A 23,146-nucleotide genomic window follows, 5' to 3' on the forward strand; every position below is an offset into this window, starting at 1 on the left:
ATTGTAACATTTAACGTTTTTTCATCACATTTCGTGAACGTGTTATGTACGGTCAAAGGCTCTATACTATACCAGGAAAAAGATTAACATTTTTTATCTGTCAAAAACTGTCTCTAACATCCGCCGTGTTTGAAATTCTCCATACAAAATGTAAACAAACGGCGGCTGTTAGGGACCGATATAGAGCCATTGGTACGGTGTATTTTCTTTTGTAAGACCCATGACTTACTTTCAAGGGAATTAGTTGGATGGGTCGTATTGTATTCGAGTTATCTTTCGTTTTATGTTTATGAAGAGGTTACGCCGATCACTGGGATCATTTTATCGCCAGAGAGATGCTAATAAAACAACTTATAGAAACTGTTTTTCAAATTCAAATTTATCGACACTTGCAGACTCTGTCATGTTAGACATAAATCGTTAGATGTCGCTGTAAGCATCCTTAATGTGCTGTCACTTCGCTTGACATGATTCAAACTGTCAGTTTTAGATGCTATATCCTAGAGGTTAGGGTTTTTCGTGTGTTTATAAACAAAAATCGTTTGCAATGGGACGAACAAGAAATAAACGCCGTTCAACCACCAAAGACAATGGTAACTCTAAGAAGTCTAAGGCAGTGAATGTGAGCAGTGATGATGAATCGACGGAAGAAAATAATACGATTAGCGAATCGGAGAGATCGGGGAGCGACACCGACACCAGTAACAAGAGAACTAATGTTGCGAAGAATGGTGGAGGTGATGATGATGATGATGAGGGATCGTGTGAAGCTGAACCCAGTGACGATCAAATAAAATCTGATACGGATTCAGATGATATGCCTCTGATCAACGTTGCTAAGAAGGCAGATGAGGTACGTATTTTGTTGTCACACAAAACATTTTCGGTTGTTGGACATACAAACGTGTTGTAGGTTGCAGCCATTCTAGCTTGCGAAAGACGTTTTGGCCAAAAGAAATATCGTGTGAAATGGAAAGACACCGCCAGAGGTCAATCATGGATATCTGGACAAAAAACGCTACGGCTCTGTCCGGAGGCTTTCCATAAATTCGTTGCAGAAGAGAAGAAAGCGAATGAGGTTTGACACTCTCCATCTGTAGCTCAGGCCCGTACGTAATGCCGGGGTCTTGTATACGTCTACAATCGCGTTCAAGTGGCCGTGATTTAGGGCAAAGCCTTTATTTGTGGTTGTGCACAGAGATGATTTAGTCAAATGGACGACTGAGTTCCAACACGAGTGGGTTTAGTGAGCCAACGTGGTCCGACCAGTTGTGTCGAGAGTCTGGAGTGGAGAACTCCTTAGACTTACGAGATCAAAACGTGGAAATTTTCCTGATAGAAGTTGTAAGGTCAGGAAGTAGTCTCCCGAATTTTTGATTCATCCGTAAACCTCATTAACGTATCCAGTCGCAGGCAGATCGATCTATCATGATCCAGAGCTTATTATAAGCTTTTCGACTTGGAGGGGATTTCGACATTATTTTATTCGAAAAGGGTGTGAAAGTGAACTAATGATTAACACCCAGATCAGAGAGCTGTCCGCTACAAAAATACCAATGAATTAGATTCTTCACTCAGAAAATATCGAATTCATCTCTTTAATAGGAGAAACATCCACTCCCGGTTGGTTTTCGTCATATTCTTGAGAAACATTTCACCCAATCGAGAGTAAGACACTTTGAAATCGGTAATAGAATCTATACCTGTACTACACGAGCGAAGCGAGCGAAAATGTTTTTAGGCTCAGTTTCACAGACACTGGTATTAAAAGTATCAAATCATCATAAAGATTGGAAATAGGATAAAAATACTGGTTACAACTTGAGTCTTCCAGCCATTTATTTTACTCCAACGCCCTGGACAATGGTCCAATAATGTCTATGGTAATTCACTAGATCTGCCATCATATAATGTTTATCATTGTGGGTAGTTAAACGGGCTGCCCAAGGGAGACGCACAATTTCTTTAAAAGATAATAATTTGTTGAAGTCGTAACTACTTAGAAATCGAGGCACCAATACAAAACGATTTTGAGGCACAGCTGGGGTTTCTACAAATTTTCTGTTTTAAATTCGGTGCTGTCTTCCCCTATCATCTTATAGAGGTTAACACCTCCGAATTGTGACATAAATTTTGAATCTAAAAAGCGCGCATAGTTTCCAGTGCTGCCACTACTCCTAGAGAAATTCTAAAATTTAAAAATTCTCCTAAATCCTCCTAAAATCACCTAAAACTTCTAACATCCTAAAATGGAGCTAAAGACACTTAAAAAAAATTCCATTGAACCAATTCATGGAAAATTCGCCGGCGGCACAGAAGTTGTCAATTCCATCGTTCCATTTTACATTTTTGAATATTATATTAGAGTTCTATCTCAATCACACACTTTATTGGTGTTCCATCCTTCAAACATTACTTAAAACAGTTCTAAAGCCAAACAAGAATCTCCTTAAAACAGTTGTCACCACTCCTAAAATTCTCCTAAAATTAAGCCTCCTAAAATTCTGAAATAGGAGCCATTTTAAACAGTGGCAGCCCTGATGTTTCCGATAGAATTACAGATATTAAGGTTCTGGGTTAGTAGATTAGTATTTTACATCACTAGTGACGAAAAGTAGAATTTTTCAGGACTAGTCTGAAGCTTTCCCTAACGAGACTAAGCCGAGTAGTACAACCTTAAGACGTGTCCTGAAAAAATTCTGCTTTCTTCACGAGTTACGAACGACGTTTTTTGTGTCCAAAAGATCATAGTGAGACGAAAAACAAAACCGAAACTGTACGACAATCTCACTTTTTCTTAGCAATCACTTGTCAATCGTGGGTGCCGAAAGATGTCGAATTTTGATCCGAAGGCACAAATCAAATCTTATTTTTATCAACATTTTCAATTTTTAATTTTGGGGGAATTATTCAGAGGGGCGTTGGGGGACGACTTGAAGCGGCTGGTGCACTTTTCCCCAACCGATATTCCTTATATGTCATGAACTATTAACAATTTTGTACAAGACAAGACACCCTTCGTACGGGTCCCTTTTATGTTCGAAACTAATACAAACGTTTTAGATCGAAGCAATTTTGTCGCACAAAAACTACGGCGGCGATATGAGATATCTGGTGAAATGGAAAGACCACACCAAAGGCGAAACTTGGCAGTCGGAAAGAACAATCCGAAAATTCGGTGGTCGAGAATTCCGTAAACTTTTCAGACAGCTAAAAAAAGAAGAACCGAAGGACGAGGTAAGAATGTCATAATTTTGCGATAGAAAATTGGTGGGACAGTACAACTCAAGAAAATATTGGTATGGTGTGGTGAGTTATAATATCCTCATAAGGGATCCTCATAAGAATTGTATCTGATTGATGTAGGAGGAGCACCACATGCAAATGCAATACCTTTAACGTTCAGGTCCATAGGAGATTCTCCAGACCACTTCAATTTTTCCAGGAATTACAATAAGAAATTATTAAAATATTATGTGTGATTTCTTGGTCGATTCGCGCAGCTCACAGATGAAATTTACATTCACCACACTCATTTCTTGAGTTATGTTATCCACACACCCACATATCATACAAAAAGTCCGAAACTACGAAAAACAAAAATGTTTTCAGGTGGAAGCCATTGTGTCGCATAAGAAACCTCATGGCAAGAAAAAATATCTTGTTAAATGGAAAGACCTTTCCAAAGGTGAAACCTGGGTGGGGGAAAATCGGCTCTTACGAATTTGCCCGCAATTAGTTAGTGACTACGAAGAAGAGGTGAAAAGAGCGTTTCTGGAGGAAACCGAGGTTCGAACATTTACATCGACTCCTTACCACAATTTGCATCGGTCAATCTTCTACTTCTGTTTAGGTGGAAGCAATTCTTGAGCATAAGAAAGCCCATGGTCACAGCAAATATCTCATCAAATGGAAGGACCATTCGAAAGGTAAAACGTGGGAAACAGCGACAAGAACCGCGGCAGTGGGCCAGGTTTTTTTGGATCAATTTGTTGAACAGGTAGGTACACTGATTGATCGAAACAGGTCGAAGTACTGAAACTCCCTGAATACTCACAAGTGTTGACGTTTCGTAAACATCTTTCCAGAACCCAGACTGCGCGCCAGAACCAAAACGAATTGAATACAAACCTAAAACCCAACGGAAAAAGAGACGAAAACGCAAATCCAGAGAAATGGAGGATGAATGGGAAGACTCCGATACAGACATGGAGTCGCGTTACCTCAAGGTGAAGGATATCGTTGAAATGTCAGATGATGACGATGAATCGTATGAATCGTATGCGGAAGATGGTTCATCGAATTCGGATGTGGAATGGGAAGTCGAACAGATCGTTGGCGTTAAGAAGGTTAAAGGTGAAAGTCGACAATATTTGATACGCTGGAAGGGCTACGGAGAGAAACATGATTCATGGGAGTCAGAAGAGCAATTGAACTGCCCGGATTTGATTAAGAAGTTCAACGGTGAGGTGAATACGAATGAGACACAAAGCGGTCGACAGACAGTCAAACAGAAAACGAGCACCAGTCGACACACTAAAAGATCTGATAAGAAACGAAATTAATTCAACTCCATGGCCGTTTAAATGCGGAATATCAATAATGCCAAGATGTCCAGGCTTTGTGTTTTTTCTTTGTGTTTGATTTTTTTGTGTGTTGACCCCGGAACGTGGAATAAATTTGTTTAAAGGATCCGAATTCCAGTGGTTTTTCTTTTGCTGCAGTGTACATGTACACACACTAAAAAATCGCATAAAATGTCTCATGCAGAAGGCACACGAGCAATTGTAATTGCCGATCCTAACAATCTAATTGCAATTCGAAAATGGTCGAAAACCTAAATAGTGCACTCCAGTCTTTCTCCCTCCTTTTCCCGAAAACTGACAGGATTTCGGCTTGGCACTCGAACTTTTCTTTTTCAGGGTACCAAGAGCTATCCAAATCACCCAAGACATCACGTGCACCTTTCATGGCTACTGGACTAATATGGAAAGAAACGAAAAGGTAATTGCAGCTTTACTAGTTTCATAAGCATTTTCACTGTGATTGTGTTCTGTGTTACGTTTCGTTTCCTCGTTTTCACCTTAAAAGAAGGCAAAGAGCTTCAATGTTTTCCTAATGTATGCCATTTCGATATTTCAAATCCCAATATTTCTGTCTTGAAGGAACTAACCATTTCATTCCAACTGTTCCGTTCGACTACTGTATTGTGGTCACCGTCAACAATAGAACGATGTAAATTACTTTCAGTGATTAGAGAAATCATCGATGATATTCAATGCTGATTTCACCGTTGATTGAGGTCAGCGCTGATCTCGTCATTAGTTAAATAAAATCAGCGTAAATCATTCATTGATTACAACTATCGCTGACATGTTATTGATGTGTGCCAAAGTGGAGTTTATGAACAGAAGTGAGTGTTTGATCAGGTACTCGAGCTGTAAACATATGATAGGACAAACAGTTCTTGGCCCGAAACATACTTTTTTCTCGCATGTCAGTTGTATTGCGTTGATGCATACGGAGGGGAATACTAACCAATTCTCTCTATCTTTACTGTTTGTGCCTTTCAAAGTACAGCTGCGTGTACAACCTTGTACTACAATTTTGTTATTTTCGACCAATTTATGAAATTGTCAGTTACTCGACACGAAACTTAGAAATTATGCTAAAATATTCGGTTTTGACCATCGGATCTATAAGGTAAACGATGTAGTAGCTGACCGGCTAAGCAATTTTTCAACTTTGGTCATCAGTATCTCAAGATGATTTGGATGAAGCTAAGTTTTTCCTTCGTCAGAATTTAATTTTGTCTGTTCCCATTCCGTAGAATATCAGAACTATTGACAATTAATTAATTTTTATTGTAAAAAACTAATTTTACTGAAACACTGTTTTTGGTGCAGCAGCTGACCACAAAAAAACGAGTGTTTTAATACCTGACCAGTCTTGTTGCAGTAGTTGACCGCTACAAAATTAAGACATTTTTCAAATTTTTCGCAATAATTTCGCATTATTCGACACATTTTCACTCTTAATTTACTGATATTAACCAATTTCAATGATAAAAACGCATAAAAACACAAAATATCAACGAATTTTAATCACATCATTTTGTACACAACAATGCACATGGAAGGTGAAGCGTTTTGAGCCATTGAGCTATAGGACCCATAACTCAGAAAATATGGCAGATAGAAAGTTCGTTTAAAAGACAAATTTATAGAGTTTCAGATTTCAGTCGACACGTGTTTCATGGTTTTAATAAAAAGGCGTCTATTTGGGAGCTACGAGCGTTTTAAGTGCGAGCTATGTCAGCCATAACTAGGAAAATACGGCAGATGGAAACCTCGTGTAAAAGACAAAGTTATAGAGTTTTAGATTCTAGTCGATACATGTTTCATGGTTTTCCTAAAAAGTCGTCTATTTGGGAGCTATGAGTATTTTAAGTGCGAGCTATGTCAGCCATAACTCGGAAAATACGACAGATGGAAACCTCGTGTAAAAGACAAAGTTAAAGAGTTTTAGATTCTAGTCGATACATGTTTCATGGTTTTCCTAAAAAGTCGTCTGTTTGGGAGCTATGAGCGTTTTAAGTGCCTCAAATTTTCAATTTTTCTCAAAATTTTCGATTTTCGTCAATGAAAGCTGGAAGAGATGAAAGAGAAAGTTATACAGTTTTGTAAGAAGAATATTTTCGTTCAAACTGCACAATATAATTGTCTATTATCTGCGACCAAATTCTAAAAAATCTAAACTTACAAAAGAGCTGATATCGCCCAAAACCCCTTACAGTGGAGGTGTGACGCAAGTCCTGTTATCCACTTACAAAAGAACTGATATCGGTGTAGGTGACGCTTACAGATTCGACACGCAAAAAGATATGCGTCACAAATGGCAGCTGATGAGGAAAGCATGCGAAAGTTTTATCAACAAAAATCTTACCAGAAAAATTTTAGGAAGAAAATTATAACAAAAAAAAATTGCGTCAAAAAGTGGCAGTAAGGTTACATTTCGATATCGTAGCGCAAAATAACGAATTGGTCACTTCATTGCGAATCAATACGATCAAAACATTTATCATTTCTCTGCTAATCTGATACCAAGTTTAAAGTAAAACAGTGGTGAGGCCGAAATGTCACCAAAAACGTTTTGTCGAGAGAAGTTTTCTAGATATCCAATTTTTGATCATAATTTTGCGAGCAAAATTTTAAAAAGTCGATCGTTCCTCGGAAACTAGTAGATATAAAAGCTGTATTAAGAAGTATATGAAGCATCACTTCCTTTGCAAAAGGTTTGCTTTTGTCAGTTTTTGAATAACTGCATTTTGGTAACTTCGAGTAATTTCGATTGTTTCATAGACTGCACAAGAGCGTCAGAAGCCACTTTCCTTGATATGAGTAGTGTGGACAGCAACTGTGTATCAGAGGCTCAGAACAGTTGTCCTTGCAACGTCCGCACAAGAACCATACATCCAATTGATGTAAAAAGGAAATGTTGCACAATATGTGAAGGTTATACTGAGTTCACTGATAAATCACTCGAAAGACATTTCAAGTCGAAGCATCCAAACGTTGCGGTGAAGTATGATTTCGTAAACTCCATGCTATTTGTCGAGTGCAGTTCCTGCAGGGTGAAAATTAGGAGAAAAAGGTTTGAGAAACATAAAAACAAAGCCCACGCTTGTCGTTGTACTGTTAACGATAACGGGAAAGCTGTTAATGGGCACAAGTCACTCGAAAATGATGTCCTTCAAAACCAAGAACAAAACACAGGTCAATCCTATGAAGATCCGTATGCTATTGATTTACCAAATTACTTCTGCAAACTTTGTAACGTTGGACCACTGCCGGAAAACTTAATAAGAAAGCATTTTACACGCAAACATAACAATATTCCTCCTGATTTTGAAGTAAAACCCGGCAAACGGGTTAAATGTAGCAGTTGTGGAGCAAAACTGTGTAAAAAAAAATTCGACAAGCACAAAACTAAAGTTCATCTGAAAGGCTATCAGCTCAATTCGAAAAATTCCGAGGATTTTGATAGACCTGATGCAAATGATATGATGGTGATAAAATGCAACATTTGTGGAAAGGAATGCTTAAACGAAAAAATTCTGAAGAAACATTTTGCAAAGAAGCATAAAGGAATTCCAATCGAATTTATTGTCGAAAAATCCGATAAATTTGTACGATGCAGCGCATGCAAAAATCATATCACAAAGGCACGTTTTACTGGACATAGTCACAGACGTGCGCAAGGCCCGGCTCTGGTCAATATTGGTAGTGTAAAAGTGTTGCAGCTTACGAATTTGCAGTTGTGTCAGAAAGGTCAAGAAGCTGAAATATCCAAATTCAATCATCCATTGGCTAATGAAAAGTTTGAAAAGGACAAATATGTATTGCAAGTGTACAGGGAGCATAAAAATGCACACACAGAAGCACCGATGCTATTTGGATGCAGAATCTGTGAGGAAAAAAACATTTTGGAACAAAATAAAATGAAACATCATCTGGAACACCACAGAACGAATTTGAACCAGCCATTTCAATTGAATGCTTTAACCGATGACTTCTATCTTTTGGATTCGGGAACGAAAAACAAATTGGTTAAATTAAGATGCACGATCTGTCATATGCAATTTAATAAAAATCATTTTCAAAGACACATGCGAAGAGCTCACTCCAAATCCATAGCCATTAGTGCGAAGAAGGAACCATTAACTGGGAACCAGTCAGAGAATTTACCAACTGAAACACTTCCAGTCGATATTAGCCAACAACTCATGGCTTTCAAGGTATATAAATGCTTTGCTTGTGATGCTCATGACATTTTGGAACCGAACCTTGTCAAACACCATGTGAAGAGGCACTTTGAGATTCCCATTGAAATCAACATTTTCGAAGCCACTGGTAGAGTATTGAGAGAAAGATGCGGCATTTGTCAAAAATTCTTTCCCGAAGGCCGTGTGGATGAGCATAAGAAGCGTTCCCACACAAAGCGACTCGTTGAGATTGGTCCAACCAATCCAATTGCCGACATTCGAGGATGTTCTGAAGCTAAAGATTTTAATAGAACACGCATTCAACATACGGAACCCGTTAGTACAGAGCTTCACAAGTGCGTAAAGTGTAAGGCAGTGGTTTCAAAAGACAACATACAGGTGCATCGCAAAAATCACAAAGTTTCGAAATCGGAAAAACTGTTTCAGTTGATTGGAACTAAGAACGTTATCAAATGTACGGCTTGCCTAAAATTTATCGAACCGGAAACGTTCACAGAGCATATTAAACAACACAGATCGTTAATATTCGTTTCGGTTGATGGAAAACCGCTACTGCATCCGGAGCCAGCGATTAGGCAAAAAGTCACACAAAAACCGTTCTTCACACATCCAAACTCTGAACATTTACCAAAATATCGAAAAATTTACAAGTGTCGCATCTGTAAAATCACCAAAAAGAAGGATATATTTATCGGCGATACCAGTCTGGACGGAATAGAAATCCAAAAACATCCAAGAAAGCATCGGAACGACTCCATCGACGGCAATATTTTTCGGCTAATCACGGTCAAAGTAAAGTGCAATATGTGCGACCTGTACATGAAAGAAAAATGGGTGGAAGGACACATGAAAAAAGTACACAGCTGGAACTACGATCTGAACTTCACCCAACTCTACAAATGCGGCTGTTGTGATGCTCATGGTATTTCGAAGCGAAATTTAGTGGAACATCATGCCAGAATGCATAATATTCCGATAGATCGTAACAAGTTTAAAGTACACGCACTCAAACAGAAGATAGTGTGCGATTGTTGCGGAAAACGGTACATGGAAGGTAGACCGAATAAGCACAAATTGAAGTCGTGTTTGCAACGAGCTAACGCTGTTAATATGGCTTTGGAGGGACGAATGGTCTACAGAGATGAAAAATTGGCGGGCGAGGATTGTTAGTTAACGCTAGAACGAAGCTAGAACAATACATTTTTGTACTTTTGTTTTTACTCATATTTTTTACGGACTGTTTTTTGTAGATAAAGAACAAATGAACCACTGTATCAAATGAGTTAAAATAAAGTTTTTAAAAATTAATCTAGATCTGCCAGAATTATTGGTGTCAGCCGACTCGGTATACACTAAATTTTTGTAGACATTTTTGAATTTTCAACGTAGGTGAAATCATTGATGGTAAGTATATCCATGGTGTACTGAGCAAACATCTTCTACTGCTCAAGAGATTTACATATTTTTGACAATTTAAAGTAGATTGCAGAGCCCTCACAATTATGTAAGTTAGTTTACTCCCTAAGCTACCAGAAAATAAGTTTAACGCTCACATAGTCAATGAAGTAATTACTCATTTTCCGGACCGCAATGAGTAAAATTTTTTAACTTCATTGGTTTACTCACACATAATGCTATCAGACCACATTTTAGCGCATCGTTTATTTTCGTCGTCGATGTCGATAACAGATGAAATTATATGAGAAAGTTCAAAGTATTTTGTATCGCGTTATTTGTATCTCTTCACCCTTGTCAGCAAAATCTCCTTCATATCGACCCTTCCTGAATTCAGCCCAAGGAAACGATCTAAACTTTGGAGGATTGTCGTCATTGTACGTGCCCTTCAACGGCCTGATGATAAAGCTATAGGATGGAGCCAAAAAGTATGGTAAGCTGAAGCGGTCACTGTCAGTACTAGTAAGAACTCTATGTACTGGTGCTTTGTATTTGCCATTCGAAAATACTTCCATCATATCTCCAATATTAACAACAAACGAATCTAGGAGGACAAAGTTAACCTTTTTTTTCACCTAATCTATTTTTAAGAGAATAGTCTTACCCTTTACGGGAGGAACGTCGTAGAAAGTGCCATCTTTCAACACTTGCAGCGACGACACCGAATTATCTTGCAGCAGAATTGTAATAATTCCTGGATCAGAGTGTGGTCCAACACCTAAATGAAGCTCAGGATTGGGACATCTCCGATAAAAGTTCAAACGAACTAGGCTGGTGTCTCCAGTTCCATCGAAGCAATTGTCAACAATGTCTACTTCATTGCTTATAGACTTTATGCAAGATCGCAATAATTGGCGGCTTAATTTTTGTAGGGACTGTAACGTGATGTGTTTATTGGTAAACTAAGGTGCGGACTTATTAGTATATATAGGTTTTACCATTAAGTAATTTTTCATTGTTCTCTCAAAACCAACTGGTTCAGTGGGCCATTGATTTTTTCCATGTACACCGATACTGATAATACCATCTGTATCGGGAACATCCGGAGTGAAATCAAACACCTCCTTCCAATCCACTTTTCTTTTAGTCAATTCACTATCCGAATAGCCTTGAAGGTTCTTCTGTTTACAGCATGAGGTTTTAGAATGGTTGTTAGTTTGAACAAATCTCTAACATGTTTACGTTACCTCACTTCTAGCGACCATATTTTTCAGCTCTTTTGGTAAATTGAAAAATTCCAAACCCAGATCGACAGCTTGTTGAATCAATTCCAAATCCACACCGTGATTTATTACATAAAAGAATCCCCATTCTTCACACGCTTTGTGAATTTGTCTATCGATTTCGTCGGTTGAATTATTGGAATTTAGTGAAGAAATATCAATTATTGGAACAGAAAGACTTCCCATTTTGTATGCGTCGACTTCTACAAGTAACTAGTGCTTAAGAAAACATTTACGACAAACTTTTTCTTTTCTTATCTCTGTTGTATGAATACGGTTTGTAATGATGATAATTATATTATCTGCTGAGAGTGATGTTCATAAAGCACTGCTTTTATTAAAGTATGTGTTTCCGTGAGGTAAATATTAAGTTCGTATCAGATCAATTCAATATAGTGTCCAGGAAACAAGATGAAACAATGCCTAATGCAAGCCAATTCGTCAACTACACATTCACGTCAACAGATGCAAAAGTTTACATTAAAGAACACGTTACCCACGACTTTGTTAGGTTTTTATGAACTCAGCCAAAACGTCTAGACATAAAATGTAATCTAAATGTTGCAAGCACTAGTTTCTCACGTGATCTTTCTCGTAATATTTTACTGACGGCGATATAATTTGCTATCGTCAGTGACGAAAAAACTGTTAGCTCTACATAGTCATGTATAGGAAACCGTAGGCTAACCTTTTAGAAACGACATCATGATCTAATCAATAAAACTTTTACTTCTTAAGCGTTAATGTTTACATTGTCATGTACATCGCCTTAATCTGAACTTAAGTTGAAAGTATTGCTTAATGGTTGATATAAAATCTACTACTTCATTTATAATCGCATACACCCTATATAAGAGCTAAATAACCAAACAACATCGCTCATTTTTGCGATTGATGTCGATAACAGATAAATAAAAACTGATTTTCCACAGCCACGCATGCCAATGACTACAACACACGGAACAAGATTATCAGTTATGATGTTTTGTTCGAAAACACATCCTAAAACGGCAAAGCTCATAGCAATTCTGTGGTCGTTGCGGCAACGAATGTATGTTTTTTTCAATTTTTCTTTTCGCTTTTCCGAACTCCAATCACCGATTCCTTCGACCCACATACCGTCTCCGCAGGGAATTCCAATTCTTTCGATACGATTGCTCTCTTTCACTAGCTGATTGGAAATTCCTCTTAGTCGAGTAGTTCCACACGCTACTGTACCTAAAACTGCTGCCGTCATAAAAGCATCAGCCATAGACTTCATGTTGATGATGATACATTGAAATTGAAGTGCACCTGTTACAATCGTAAACAATCATTTTGCACTACATCGCAGCCCATCCTCTGCAATAACGAACAAAATTTGGCATCTCCTTGGAGACTGTCTTTACCGAGACGGGGTACAGAGACCGTTCCTCCTGTCACAGCAGACATACCTTAAACACATGAAGTCACATCTGTTCGACAAGAATGTTGAATTTGGCCATGAGTTGACGGTCATTAGAATGAAGCGTAACGATGTTGGTATTTCTTGATCCAGTTCAATGATCATAGGTTCAGAAGCATATGGTGCACTCATCACCACTGAGGTTACAAATGTTGAACTCAGTTTCGAAGATATAATATGCAACAGACCGCCCTTCAAGCCAGAATGTTTGATAGCAAGAGGTGGTAAATAGGGTGTTTGCGAACATAAATGAAGTAGTAGATTTTATATCAACCATTAAGCAAAACATCTTTCGTTTTCTAAATACTTTATGCTGCATACATTCAATTGTAATGCAAAAATCAACGATCCTATTGGTCTTTCTTTCATTTGTGAACTGCCAGTAAGAATGATTACTAGATTAGATTAGATTAGATTAGATGGGAGGGTGTAAGCCCAGCACCTAAGCCTCAGATGGGCCTGTTGTGCTATTGTACAAGTCTCTTGATCATATGGACTGTGATTTTACATCATATCTCTCCCGACTTAGATTGTTCACAAATCGACCGTGTGTTAACGTCCCATACGTTGTGAATTCTCCAAGCCGTGGGTGGTATGCGAATACCACAACCATCACTAATTGACCTGTACATTTTCCCAAAGATGGCGCTATCAACATTGTCATGTTGTAGCTCTTTCTACTATTGACATTATGTCGATATGGTTTCTTTTATGGAGAAAGCGAATGTTGGGTTTTTTGATATTTCCGACTTTGTTACGGTTACGGCTATTAGTTTTAGGTAATAGCAAGTGTCTAATCACCATAGGCCATGAGTTGCCTCTTCGTATAAATCGCCATGCCACCATGTGACTGAACTCGTTCTGGCGTTGCAGGTTGTAGCGTTTGAATGATTCGTATTTCGTCATATCCCTTGACATCCATACAACGTATCAATCAATAGATCTGTTAAACCTCGCGGTCATTTTGGAGTACAAGATAGTTTCTGTATCTTGGGATTGTACCACAGCAAATTTGTAAAAATTTGCTATGTGGTTTTGGGGTGTCAAATGAGAACCCGAGGCGTTTGTACCTTACCTGCACTAAAATTGACTGCCAGATGCCATACGGCAATGTGTCATTTTCGTACATTAATCGAGCACGTAATTTAGCATTAGCTTCTGGTAGAGTCGATTGTTAATCCGTACACCGACGCCACGAAGCACATGTTAAATAACAAAGGAAATAACACAATTGTTGATATCGCACAATGAGGCGAGAACGACTTTATTGATCAAAGAGAAAATGACCTACGAGAACAACACTTTGACTTCGTTAATAAGACCTTTAAAATAATTTCACCATTTAACCATTACAGCAAAATAAAAACACCAAAGCCGTAAAAGTTGGCACAGAAATTAGACAAAATCGAAAATGAATTCACACACAGCCACACAAAAGAAACACTTTTAGAGAGCAACGCATAAACACGTCCGTTCTCTGTGACTGCCGTTGTCCAAGAATGATTACTAAAGTCGTTCTAAAGCATTGTCAGAAATCTAGCTGATGTTCCGGAATTGTTAATGTCGATTTATTGTTCCGAATTTGCTAGTCGAAATTTTCCACCAGTTCCTTCTGCTACAAACACTTGATCATTATCAATCCATCGAAATTTCTCACTAATCCGTTCCAACATGTTCATCATGACTTGAGTATCATCGGAGTGCAATATGAGTAAAACTCGATTCGATATGGATTTTGAGCCCGGCACTCTAACACTTCCGGAGACTTTCGTTCGAGGCACAATGTGTATTTGCTTCTCGAGCACGAATTGAATGGTGCCTAAGCTAACATTTTTGGGAAATGATTTCAGTTTTGCTACAATATCCATTATCCTCAAACAACTTGTCGGTAGCCCAAAACGTTTTGGACAACGGATCAGTCTACCTTTCGTAAATGATGAGCAAATGTTTTCACCATACATTTCGGCTTCTTTAACCATGCCGAATGCCATTCATTCAGGACATATTATGTCGCTGATGGCTTCATCGATACATTTTCCTAGCTCGAGAATGCTGTCAATTTCCGAATCTTGAAGTGCAAAATCTAGAATCTGTAATTTGATATCGAGAGTTCTCGTCACAGCCTGTACCATAACGTCCTCTGAAGCGGATATAGGCAGATCTGCATTCGATTCAACATAATCTAGAAGTAGTTCGTTTTCTTCAAACAAATAGATTTGACTGTAATTATCGGCAACATTTCCAATCCGTTTGAAGAAACAGCCGCAGTTTTGATAAATTCACTCATACCACTCAGAAAACGACGACGACGTAATGTGCGTAAAACTGATACATCGATTAATACACTTTTTGTTGGTCGGTTTTGGCTTTCAGTCCCGTCTAGCAATTCCGATGAATTTTTTATGTTTCACCGCTGTGTCTGACCATCTACGGACTGTTGAGCTTCCTAGTAACACACTGTATACGGAACCGAAATATGAATTTTTTTCAAAATCGGATTCCAGTTGAACGATCAGTGAATTCGGTATTTGTAATGATTGGAACGCTGATTTAATTTTTTTCGCTGTAACGATTGCTTACTGTTCCATCGAAAACGATGCAAACGGTTGTGAGTTCTTCCGTTTCATTGATTGGCTTTATGATGTCTATTAAAACCATTGCAACGTTGTTTAAAAATCCGCTGGGTGCTGCGGGAATTGGTCCACTTCGGAAATTTTGTACCTTTTGTATCTGACTATAATATGCTTGTCTGTCTGAGTCATTGAAAAATCTGCTCACAAAATGAAACGTAAATATTTCCAGACAACGTTCCTTTGTGTGGTCCCTTTACTTAAAATGGATGTTAGCTAAAAATTTCGAATTTACAACACAATACTGAAATGGAAATTTCAAATTTTCAATCAAAATTATTTCCATCGCAACATTTTTTGATTGCATCGCTGCTGGTTACGTCTCAATTCAACATTTCTAAATTTCCAAATCGTTTGCGACCATAACGTATCCAGTCGAGACTACCACTTTGTCACATAAACTCTATACAAACAAATTCATTCAAAATCAATCTAGTTACACATCAAATATCGCATTATACACGCGCACAAAGTATGCGCGTATGTTTTCATTGTAGTGTATTCGTGGACAGTTTTGTGGGCATTTTTATGATTTGCTGTTCATGCCCACAAATTTCAAAATTGAATACGAGCTAAAGTATTTACCGTAGTACAACCGAACTGGGGAAGATCGATAGAGCTCAAGAGTCTTCCCCGATCTTCCCCATAATAACATTCATAATTATTGGTTTTGATTGCGAACGAACTCAGTAAAAGGTATCGTTCCCGTGATATATATCACGGGAACGACTATGTTTAGATAGTGCAAATATGTATAAAACCAATAATTATGAATGTTATTATGGGGAAGATCGGGGAAGACTCTTGAGCTCTATCGATCTTCCCCAGTTCGGTTGAACTACGGTAAATACTTTAGCTCGTATTCAATTTTGAAATTTGTGGGCATGAACAGCAAATCATAAAAATGCCCACAAAACTGTCCACGAATACACTACAATGAAAACATACGCGCATACTTTGTGCGCGTGTATAATGCGATATTTGATGTGTAACTAGATTGATTTTGAATGAATTTGTTTGTATAGAGTTTATGTGACAAAGTGGTAGTCTCGACTGGATACGTTATGGTCGCAAACGATTTGGAAATTTAGAAATGTTGAATTGAGACGTAACCAGCAGCGATGCAATCAAAAAATGTTGCGATGGAAATAATTTTGATTGAAAATTTGAAATTTCCATTTCAGTATTGTGTTGTAAATTCGAAATTTTTAGCTAACATCCATTTTAAGTAAAGGGACCACACAAAGGAACGTTGTCTGGAAATATTTACGTTTCATTTTGTGAGCAGATTTTTCAATGACTCAGACAGACAAGCATATTATAGTCAGATACAAAAGGTACAAAATTTCCGAAGTGGACCAATTCCCGCAGCACCCTGCCGATATATATTTCATTGTTTTGAAACGAAATCTTACGCTGGACGCTTGCCATGATTCAGACTTGTAAAGATATTAAGATAACATCGAATTAATTAGAAACAAATGTTTGTAATGTTTGATGGTTACGACTCAGATATGAGACTGAAGAATATCGAGAAGTAATACGAGCTCGGAAAAAACTTTTTGTTCACAGATGTTTGTGTATGAAGTAATTGTCTTCATATTCAAACCATTTGTTCGCCATTTGTTCCAACCTAATAAATTACATCATACAAACAAGATAAAACAACTTTCTCCGCGTAATCACCAACGCCTACCGTTACGTGACAAACAAGGAAATTCACATTGATTTAAAAATTCAATGGATAGCCGATATAATTCGGTAAAATGCCACCAAAAAGGAGAAGTGACTTCTAATCACACAAAATAAAGAAGCCAAGCTGTCACATACGGATACTCATCTGTTATCGATAAAGACGACAAAAATAATAATAAACTCTGGGTAATATGGACCTTCATGTAGAGTATAAAATGCATGTTAAAAAAATTGAAGTACAAGATTTGAAATCAATCGATTAAAAATACTTTGATCGATGGAAGTAATAGACCCGATAATAATACTGGTCATATGCTTGCCGTCTGTAACAGGTTAATAATGAAGCAAGGGGGGTTCAATCAAACCAAACTACACGAACTGGCATAATGAAGGATGAAAGCACACCACTTTAGGCATCTGTCATTGGATCCCACACTCGTATTTCTAATTTTCTAATTACGCATGTAAAAAGGAAATTAGTTTTAGTCAACACTAGATGAACGAATTCAAATTCTGATCGAAGTATGTAGCAAAATTTAGTCTTGCAGATTTCGATTCAATCTATCGAAAGATATTTTCAAAAGGCAAATAATCTGACCAAAAGTTAGATTGAAATTAAAAAGTAGATTTGAAAAAGATTTGAATCTAATCCAAGATTTTCCTATGGAATTACAATATAACACGTTGACATCTTCAGAAGCTCTAATTGTTCATTTGGAGACTGCACTAACTACACTTGGAGTTTCAATAATATTACACATAATTTTTTGTTAAGACACATTTTAATTAGAATTTAGAAGTCTAACATGTCATGCATGTCCATTGGACTAACTACTTACAAAGGAATTCTTACCGCAAAGGGATATAAAAATAAATAATCGTACAAAATTCTGTCTTATATCGCTACAAATGTTAGGTGTAATGGAGTAAAATGAAAAACGAAAAAAAAAACGAACAGTCCGTCACGTCGCATAAAATTGAATTAACATATAGAAATCGTCACACGTACACAAGTACAGCGTCGTCACAATATTGAATGCAATTCTATAAATAGATGGTAAAAGGTTGCTCGAATAATTAACTCGTACAGATTAACATGGAAGAATTTTCCAAATATAATATCTATCCCAAGCAGCAAGATTACATCCAGTTACTTTTCTTCGACTTTTCCATGAAATCTTTCGTTCTCCAAGATTCCGTAAGCATTCCTTTTGTATCTACCGTTTGGATGAATTTTGTTACTTTATCCATTGATTCTGGAAGCAAAATCGGAACATAATTGAAATAAATTAAAAAAAAAACGATTTTTTTTTATTAACACTTACTGCACACTGTAATGATTGCGTATAGTAGTGCTGCAGCACCAACGATAATAATTAATATACCACAAAACCAAAACATAAATCGTCGTGACAATGGTCTAGATTTCGGTGTTTCATCCTCGTCAGAATCATTATCAATTCTGATAGTGGTAACATTAGGAGTACCGGACAACCTAAAATATTCAAATATTCAAATGACATCAAGACAGTTGTCGTCGAATTAGCAGATACCTTCTATCGCGGCGTTTCCTCGACTTTTTAACATTTGGTACATTAACCATAGGCAAACGATTTTGTCCAGTCGAACAGAGCTCAGACTTCCCAGATACACCTTGAGTTGTATCATGTAAATGGATTGTATCCACATAAGTATTTACAATGGGGCGATGAACACGTCGGCTATTAAATAGCTCCGAATTGCATCCGCCGACACAAGTGACCAGTCCATCGGAACCACTCATAGAAGATTTTCGAATATTGTTTTTTCTTGGTCAAAAATAGGTCATTCAAAATAAACATTTGGTTGGTTTAGCCAATTTTTATAAACACGATCGGATTTTATGCACACGTAGATCGGAAAACATTGCACAAGTAAAGAACAATCAGATCACAGTTCACACAATTATTTTAGCAAAATATTTTGTTTCTAATTAAAATTTTTAGTCTAGCCAAAAACGTAAATGCCAACTACAGAAAGCACATAACAACAATAACTCACAGGACCAGGTTTTTCTAACATTCTCATGAGAGAGGAATTTTCTCATTTTCTGATTTTCCCAAACATTCACATCTGCGTCGGCGTACAAAACATATGTGCAGTTCGCTCTGTATGTAGGTATATCGTTTAATTTTCGGCTTTATGAATTTTAGTTGCTTGGTATTCACATAGTTGAGAGTACGTTTTTAGTCATTTGTTATCGACAACGACGAGCAGGATTAGCGAAGAAATCTCTTTTGTGAAGTAAAACTAGAAATTAGTACTAACAGCAGAAGTAACACAAAATCTTTGAATCTTAGAGAACTCGATTGTTCATTAGCGAGAAACTTTAATTTTAAGTAATGAACTCTCGTTAGAAAACATTTTTTTGAAAACTTTTTATCATTACTTTGTAATAGACTTGAACAGCGTCGCATACAAGTTTATTGTATCAGGAGGATTCAGGGATCATTCATAAATTGTTTCACCCGTTTGAAGGAACTGCTAGATGCAGTTGAAAACGTGATGGGAACAGATGCAAATAGTAGTCACATCTGACAAAATCTGATACCACAGACGGTCTGAGACCCTCAAGTGATCATTTCACAGTTTTATCTATACAAAACTGCCTTCAGCTTAAATGACATGAGTGCATTTAAACTGAAGGCAGTTTTGTATAGATAAAACTGTGAAATGATCACTGTTTGTGACTGTGAGAAAATTCTTACCGGACGCTAGCATGTAATAGCGCATCACTTATCAATGGGGCAAATGATGGATATGGTACTTCTGAAATGGTGTGTCGGTAAACACACAAGAAGTACCATTTCCGTTATTGCCAAGTAAGGTATTATGTTGTGTTATAACGAACAGTCTGAGACACTTAGTATTTTTATCTACGAGTAATTATACCTAGCGAGCAATTTCGAACAAAATTATGTAAAATATGTGGTCCCAACATGAACCACGAAATGCTTGATAATGTGTTTGCCCGATTAATTAAGTGGGTAAATTGTACTATCAAAAACGTACGCCTAAAGTTGATTAAAACCCAAATTTAATTTCTTTTCATCTTCGGCAGCACTTGAACCACCCTGTATTTTCCACAAAGTTGGGACTAAGAAAGCTTTTTATCAGAACTACACTCTCCGAAAGTTTCCCGAGAAACTATTTTTATTTTGTATTTTGGCATTGGAAAGGCGACATAAGCGAAAAATTGGCAAATTTCTCGTTCTCTGACCTTTGGGAGTACCTACAGATCACCCTGTATTTTCCACCAAGGTCTGAAAGTTTCCCGAAGAAAGTACATTCTTATTTTTTGTATCTTGGCATTAATATGCCGAAATACGGCAAAACAACACGATTTTGGAAGGGGGAAGCCAATATCTCGAGTCTCGACCAAAAACGAAAAATTCACCCGACCAATATGTGGACTATCGTTCCAGAAGATGAAATTCTCTTTAGATGAAATAAAGACGGAATTTGTTTGATTTTTTAATAATATATTTTCTAAAAAAAACTATTTCAATCGAATTTTAATTACATTTTTTTGTTGTATTTTTTTTTAATAATAATTCCATAATTAATAATATATATATCATAATATTAATATTTATGCTTTTTTTAATTATTTATCATTATTATTTTTTAAATCTTTTTTTTGTTTATGTATTTATCAGTATAGGGTTTACACTTAAATTCACATTTATGTCATTTTGTATTTATATTCATTTTTTTAAATTTTCTTTGTTTTTTTAAATGTCGCTTCCGCGTAATACAATGTATATATATAATGATGCCTTCCATTGCATTTTTATTTATATATATAAATGTGTTTTTTGTGTGTGTGTGTTTCGTTTAAAGTATAAATTAAATTCATTGAAATTGATCGAATTTTCCATTTTTTTAAAAATAATAATCTCCAAAGAATTTTTTTTTTATTCTTTACATTCCTTTTGTTAATTACAATAATTAATGTTATGTTTGACGATTTAATTGTTGGGTGTTGGTGATGGTTGTGGTTTTTCTTTTAAATATTATTTTTTGTGTGTGATCATCTTTTTTGTTGCAAGCTACTACATAAACATATATTATAGTACTTTCATTTAGTTAAATTTTTTTTTTATAATTTTTTATTTATTTATTTTTTATGGCTTGATACAAAAATTTGAAATTTCTAGAACGTTTTCTCTCTCATTTTTTTCTTAGTTTTATTTATTTCTTTTACTTTTTAGATTTAGAGCGATTTTTCTTTTGTTTCTTTTGCCACTACTAACATTTATTACTTATACCCTTGTCTGTTCAATAACTGTATTTTGATAGCAATTTTTTATCATAGCGTTTTTATGGGCAACGCTACATGATGTACATATAGAGACGTTTAAAAATGGTGACCTAAGTTTGAGGCGTGAATGAGAATATTTTTTTTTTGTAATCTATGTTTATGTTCAATAAATGGTTGATTGGGGATTTGAGAAAAAAAATAAAAAATTATTCTGTTGACAGAGTTTCGTAACGCAGATGGAAATAATATAAATTTCTGTTCGGTTTTCCCGATCGATATACTAGATTGAAAGTATATAAAGTAATCTCATAATTAATAGGGGAATGAGTAAATGAAACAAGGGAATTCATAGAAATTCATGATTGGGAGAATTGTCCTTTACTTATCACTTAGTAGAATAAATTCCAATGCTTTTGCGACAGAAAAATTTGCATAAAACTTTACATCTCGATATCGACTATTTGGATATATTTTAACAACTTGGAGTTAGTTGCGAAACTACACCACGATTATGCACAATTTTACATTATTTCAATTGAATCATTTGCCTGAATTGAGTGTAAAGCATTACATGAATAGAGAATAGGAACCAGAACCAAAGGAAAACGTTGTACAGCATAAGAAAATTTTTGTTCAATGGGGGGGCAGAGATATCAAATTATATTTGGACTATTAAGGTAATCGAGAAAGCTGTCTGGATTTGGAATATTAACTAAATGTTTAAATTAACCTTTCACAGACAGGAAGAATTTCAGCTGTTTATTATCGGATTTATTACTGTAATTGATCTAAGTGTTTTCAAAGAATTGATTTCAAATCTTTTACTTCATCTTTTTAACACTGTAAAAGACCGTATTAGTCAGAGTTGGTCGTTTTCGATAGCAAGTGATAGCCGTACGTAACAGGTTATCACAAAAAAAAGATAACAAACTCGGTAGATTTGAACTGAACTGAAATGACAAAGAAAATGAATCATTGGGACAATAAAAATTGAAAAAAAAAATCCGAATATCGGATCGGTTTTATTATTTCATTTTCTTCTTCAGATTGACTGTCGATATTAATACACCGTTTTATACCCGTAAAACAAAAAATAAAAAGTTCTGAATGAATCAACACTCGAATAATGTTCATTCATTTTCGATTTAGTTTCGTTTATCGTCTTTAGAAGGAATGTATGACTTGTTTTGTCTAAAATGATGTAAACTAATAAAGTTTTGAATTCGTTTTTCTTGTTTTGTTTTGTATGTTTTAGTAAATATAGGATTCGTAAATTCATTTTGTTTTTTTTTTACTTTTTTGTTTTTGCATACAATACACAACTTCAACTATTAAATTCTCAATAATATATTAAGTCCACACCTAAAGCTGTTTTTTTTTTGTTAAATTTATCAATTTTATTAGTTATGTGAATATATGACATGTCATTATTTAAAATATTTATATTTTTTGTATTTTAAATTTATTTTTTGTTGTTGTTTTACTTAACATCTAAAAGAGAAAAAGAAATGTACACGTTCGGTTGAGTAAGTAGTTACACTTACAGATTTATCTTTCCTTAGTTTGTTTGTTTATGATATTTACTTTTTAGTTTCCATAGTTTTTTTTGCA

At 36.1% G+C, this 23,146-nt stretch overlaps 4 protein-coding genes across 4 annotated transcripts; 2 read left to right on the forward strand and 2 right to left on the reverse strand.

Moving 5' to 3' along the window:
* Nucleotides 1-451: 451 nt before the first annotated feature.
* LOC119081437 lies at nucleotides 452-4,692 on the forward strand. The gene is made up of 6 exons (XM_037190367.1): nucleotides 452-853; nucleotides 914-1,078; nucleotides 3,064-3,237; nucleotides 3,613-3,789; nucleotides 3,854-4,000; nucleotides 4,089-4,692. Exons 1-6 carry the CDS (start codon nucleotides 548-550, stop codon nucleotides 4,563-4,565), a joined length of 1,446 nt encoding a protein of 481 aa, XP_037046262.1. The 5' UTR covers nucleotides 452-547; the 3' UTR covers nucleotides 4,566-4,692.
* A 2,420-nt stretch (nucleotides 4,693-7,112) lies between these two features.
* Nucleotides 7,113-10,079, forward strand: LOC119081408. The gene is made up of 2 exons (XM_037190302.1): nucleotides 7,113-7,294; nucleotides 7,362-10,079. Exon 2 carries the CDS (start codon nucleotides 7,397-7,399, stop codon nucleotides 9,953-9,955), a length of 2,559 nt encoding a protein of 852 aa, XP_037046197.1. The 5' UTR covers nucleotides 7,113-7,294; nucleotides 7,362-7,396; the 3' UTR covers nucleotides 9,956-10,079.
* Nucleotides 10,080-10,432: 353 nt separating this feature from the next.
* On the reverse strand, nucleotides 10,433-11,688 carry LOC119081467 (probable 2-oxoglutarate-dependent dioxygenase At3g111800). The gene is made up of 4 exons (XM_037190456.1): nucleotides 11,428-11,688; nucleotides 11,179-11,361; nucleotides 10,845-11,115; nucleotides 10,433-10,784 (listed from the first exon to the last, which is right to left on the reverse strand). The coding sequence occupies exons 1-4, from the start codon at nucleotides 11,647-11,649 to the stop codon at nucleotides 10,495-10,497; spliced, it is 966 nt and encodes a 321-aa protein (XP_037046351.1). The 5' UTR covers nucleotides 11,650-11,688; the 3' UTR covers nucleotides 10,433-10,494.
* A 6,307-nt stretch (nucleotides 11,689-17,995) lies between these two features.
* On the reverse strand, nucleotides 17,996-19,384 carry LOC119081490. Its single transcript, XM_037190492.1, has 3 exons — nucleotides 18,786-19,384; nucleotides 18,558-18,727; nucleotides 17,996-18,488 (listed from the first exon to the last, which is right to left on the reverse strand). The coding sequence occupies exons 1-3, from the start codon at nucleotides 19,013-19,015 to the stop codon at nucleotides 18,373-18,375; spliced, it is 516 nt and encodes a 171-aa protein (XP_037046387.1). The 5' UTR covers nucleotides 19,016-19,384; the 3' UTR covers nucleotides 17,996-18,372.
* Nucleotides 19,385-23,146: the final 3,762 nt, after the last annotated feature.

The sequence above is a fragment of the Bradysia coprophila genome, unplaced genomic scaffold, assembly GCF_014529535.1.
Source record: "Bradysia coprophila strain Holo2 unplaced genomic scaffold, BU_Bcop_v1 contig_358, whole genome shotgun sequence".
NCBI lineage: Eukaryota > Metazoa > Arthropoda > Insecta > Diptera > Sciaridae > Bradysia > Bradysia coprophila.